Genomic DNA, 4,591 nt, shown 5'->3' with positions numbered 1-4,591 from the left:
ATTCTGTGACATAGGCAGGGAAGGCCATTCTACCACTTCACTTTCAAATATTCTGTGATCTCAAATGTGATCTCATTGTGATCTCAATGACATAGGCAGGGAAGGCCATTCTACCACTTCACTTTCAAATATTCTGTGATCTCAAAGACTGTCATTTGGTACTCAAATTTTGTTTTAAAAAAATTCTTTTAATCACCAAGTGTGGTAGCAAACCCCTTTAATCCCAGCAGAGGCCGTTAGTGCTCTGATACATAGTGAGTTCCAGGACAGCTAGGGCTGCACAGACCCTGACTCCAAACAACAACAAAAAATCATTTTGTATTTTGTACAAGGTTGGAGTGAATGTATTTACTTTGATCTGTGTATGCTGAGGCTAGAGAAAGGGAAAATGGCATTTGTTACACCCCAGCATCGTGAAAGGGGTGTGTGTGTGCACGGATGTGTGTGTGTAATTGAACACTGGAAAATTTTTTTTTCCTAAGCACTTATTACAAGGGTCTTGTCCTGGCCTAGCCAGGGGAGCCTCTTGAGTTGTTCCAAGAGTTCACAGACATGGAGAAGGAAGTTAGTGTCAGCCTGTGAGGCTGGGAGCAAGAAAATTGTTTTTCAAATAAAATGGGCTCAGAATGATGTCCTTACCTTTACTGCTCTGTGATTTCTTAACACTGGGCTTCCCCTGAGGTCTGTTTTCCTCTGTGGGCCATTTGGCTGTTCCTTCTGCATAGGTGCTGTCTTGGTCATCAGTGTTTCTGCCCATTACTGGCCTTGTGTCTTCCACAGCAGTGCAAACATCTGGGGGGCAGACAGCTTTCATTAGTGTTACTAAAAGACACGTACAGGTGTGCAGTTACTGTATTGCTAAAGGATTTGTAGCTCTTCTACCTTATATTTTATATTTCTGATGCATAAATTATGTCTCACACATGTACACACACACACATATATATATGTAACCATGCTTACATGCTCACATACAGCAAATAATAAAGATCCAAGTGTAAATGGGAAGATCCAAACCAGCCTACGTTGACGCTCTGTCCTTCAGAATCATTTTACCCATGTCACTGGTAAAAGGTGTTGACAGGTAATAATTTGTTTCCTCAACACAGACAGCTGCACAGATCTCCTCCATCCAGACCCAACAACACCCTAGGGCCTGCCTCCCACGAACTGTCTTAGCCTGTGTGACTCCCACGGTGCCTTCGGATGGCAGCCCCCACAGCTTGGAGCCCAGGGTCACTCACCGTTCACACAGACGGTTCCCGGGCAGCACATGGCACTCCTCTGGCACCTCCTCCGAGCTCTGCGGCACGTGGCACAGAGCGACCTGTCGTCGTGCAGCGTGAAGCAGAATTTTCCTGCACTGCAGTCCTTGTCCGATGCACACTGTGAGCCCTGCAAAGACAAGCTTGTCACAGGCTGGGAAATCCAGCGAGACCGAAGAGGTCTTTAGCCAACGCAAGGGTTGGGGTGGAGTGGGAGGGGGGCTGTTGAGATGTTTCGGCGAGCTTTGGGCACCATCTCAATTTTTCAGCATGATTGATTTTCTCCCAAAAAAAGAATACATCAAACTCCCCATGAGAAGACCTTGGTTGCTTGCGTTTGAAAACTTGTCTTTAATCAATTATGGACCAGCCAACCTCCAACCCATTTTACTTTAAAACTCAGAATTTAATGTTTTTATACTCTCCATGGAAAATCAGTTTTTCCTGTATGTCTTAGAGATGACAGATATAATTGTGAGTCCGCTGCGCCAGCTCCTCCCGAACTATCTATCCTTCATTCTGTATGCAGTGTGCACACCACATAGAATAAAGTGTGATGTATAGTATACACAAATGATAATGGCTCCTCAAACAATTCTGTAAAGTAGATTATTGCAATAATGTGTTGTGTCTTAATGCGTTTAAGCCCTAACTCCTACATACATGCTGTGTAGCCTTGGTCGGAATTCCTGCCTTCTTCATTGCTAAATAGGAAGCTGTGCCTGTCTCGAGATGTGAGGAAGGCAAATGACCGCAAAGGCCTAGCCCGCGGTACCGCTTTCATTAGACACTGACTGGTAAGCAAAGTCAGAGCCCTGGCCTGAAAACCGTTCTATGGCCTTTTGTCTTTCCTGGCTTTTTGAAAGGTTTCGTCTGCAATCCAGGCTGGCCTCTGACTCGCTGTCAGCTCCTTATTCTGCCTTCCCTGCCTCCCGAGTGATGGGATTACGGGTTTCTCTTGTCATAGTCAATGGCAGGAGAACTGGGTTTCATGTGCAAGCTCAGTTAACTTAGAGGTAAGGGTGTCCTGCCTGACACACGTCATCGTTACTGTGGGTCTCAGTGCTCCCTTACTCTAGCTGAACTTACCTTCCCAGTGCCTTGCACATCAGTAGAGCTCTTGATGTTGTTGAAATCCAGAACCAGCGCTCCCAGGGGTGAACAGAACCAGCTGAGACCAAGCAAGGCCACCAGTACCATCCTTCAGTCACTCAGGTCTCTCGGAAGTTCCCAGTACCCCTTGCGTCTTCTGAGGCTGGGCTGCTGCAAACCCGGAGCTGAGTGGTCCTGCCCGACGCCGGGTGCAATCGGCAAGTCGTGAAAGAGAAGCGATTCTGCCCAAGGACTGTGTGTTAAATGAGACAGGCCGGGTCTGACCAGCACGCTTTTCCGAAACTATTTATAGCCAGATGCGGCCCCTCTTCTCCCTTCCAGCCCACTCGTTTCCTTCCTCTTTACCCCACACAGGCTACAACAGATCCCTTCAAATCTTTGATCAATAGTTCAAAACAAGGACTCAGTGGAAGGAGACCAGAGGCAGGGCCACAGCGGCTGCTCCTCCAGGCAGGAATCCCTCTTAATTATGGCATGCATATCAAAGTCAGTTCAAAGGGCTCCCGGGAGAGAAGGAAGTTGGTATCAAAGGCAGTCCTTGATAATCACCTGCATTTCCGATCCTCAAACCTTTGGGGGGAGGGGCAGACTAAGATCTGTTTTCCCAACTAGTTGTACTCAAAGAAAAAAAGAATGACTCACAGTAGCCCGTATGCTGTAGCTGCTTAAAAGGAATAAAATAAAACTAATGAATTACTGAATCTACCCCGAAGTCTACAATAGAGAAGGGTGTCTTTTCCTTAGTCCTGCCGTCTGCCCTCAAATGTCCCAACAGCTTCTGAATTGTGACTGTGGCATCCATCGCCTGCCCTGTTAAGACAAGTGTCACTTGGGGAATCTCTCTTCTTACAATGAAAACTGAGCTGTTTGAAGTCAGAGTTGTTTTCCTAGGGAACTAATGGGGTGCATAAATATCTGATTTTATTTTCAAATGACTTAACTCCTTTTTAAACTGATATAGAAAAGCACCTCAACTTCCAGCGCTTGGGAAGTGGAGGCAAAAGGATCCAGAGTTCAAGGTCAGTCTTGGCTACGTAGCAAGTTGGACCCGGTAACAAAAAATAATAATGATTTTTTTTTTTCGAGACAGGGTTTCTCTGTGGCTTTGGAGCCTGTCCTGGAACTAGCTCTGTAGACCAGGCTGGTCTCGAAGATTTTATTTTTAACTATGTACACGTGAGTGGGGGTGTGTGTGCGCATGTGGTTCAGTGCCTAGGAGAGGCCAGAAGAGGGCGTGAGAGGCCCTGGAAGTGAACAGGCGGTAAGGCTGCCTGACGTGGGTGCTTTTCTTTACCCAGACATCTCTCCAAACCCTAAATTGAGTTATTTTTTGTTTTGTTTTAGTTTTTTGAGACATGGTTTCTCTGGGTAGCCCTGTAGAACCTGCTCTGTAGACCAGGCTAGTTTTGAACTCACAAAGATCCTCCTGTGCCTCCACCTCCTCGAGTCCTAGGATTCAAGGTGTGTGCCACCACTTTCTGGCTTCCGAAATGAAAATTTTAAAATATCTGCTTTTGCCCTTTCTCAGAGATAAAAATTTTATTTTTGAAATGGAGTCTTGGTGTGTTGCCCAGGTTACCCTCAGACTCCTGGCTCAAGCATCTATCGGCCTCCACCTCCGAGTAGCAAGGACCAAAGCACCACCTGGGGCTGCCAGAGAAGTGAAAGGGGTAATTGAAGTGTGTGCTTCTCCGCGCGTTCTGAACACTTAAAGAGAAAGCAAACTCGATGTGGGAGGGAAAAGTCCTATTAGTCCTTCACATGGCTGTCATTCTTTTCAGGGTGAACTCAGCATAGAACTGTCTAAAACCTACCAAGTCAGGGGGCTGGAGAGTTGCCATTAAGAGCACTGGCTGCTCTTACAGAGGACCTTGGGTTCAATCCCCAGCACCCACAGGGAGGCTCACAGCCATCCGTAACTCCGGTACCAAGTCGGATGCCCTCTTTCAGGTACCAGGCACACACGTGGTGCTCAAACGTAGACCCAGGCAAAACACTTGGACGTAAGATATAAAAATCTTTTAAAAATAGATAAAATCTAACAAGATCAATATTTTCTGTTAAATGGGGAGGGCCCGTGGCTTTGCTGGGTCTTCCTGTTGTGCTCCCACCCAGCCAGGGACCCCTGTGACACACTGAGATGCTGAGGACACTGGACACTCTCAGCTGAGAGCTCCCCAGCAGGACTGTGCTCTCAAGCTACTTGGGGGGGG

The 4,591-nt window shown here is 46.9% G+C and overlaps 1 protein-coding gene across 1 annotated transcript in view; it reads right to left on the bottom strand.

The window, feature by feature from the left end:
* The window catches only part of Dkk4 (dickkopf WNT signaling pathway inhibitor 4), a 4,213-nt gene extending 1,736 nt beyond the window's left edge, over window positions 1-2,477 (bottom strand). Inside the window, exons 1-3 of the mRNA XM_005362624.2 lie at window positions 2,355-2,477; window positions 1,245-1,395; window positions 640-792 (exon numbers count right to left, since the gene is read on the bottom strand). Coding sequence (XP_005362681.1) covers window positions 640-792; window positions 1,245-1,395; window positions 2,355-2,465 — 415 coding nt within the window. The 5' untranslated portion in view covers window positions 2,466-2,477. The remainder of the gene's footprint in view (window positions 1-639; window positions 793-1,244; window positions 1,396-2,354) is intronic.
* Between the last annotated feature and the right edge of the window lie 2,114 nt (window positions 2,478-4,591).

The sequence above is a fragment of the Microtus ochrogaster genome, linkage group LG7_11, assembly GCF_000317375.1.
Source record: "Microtus ochrogaster isolate Prairie Vole_2 linkage group LG7_11, MicOch1.0, whole genome shotgun sequence".
Classification (NCBI taxonomy): Eukaryota; Metazoa; Chordata; class Mammalia; order Rodentia; family Cricetidae; genus Microtus; species Microtus ochrogaster.
Note: the sequence above shows the minus strand (reverse complement) of the source record. Positions and strands in the feature narration are given on the sequence as shown.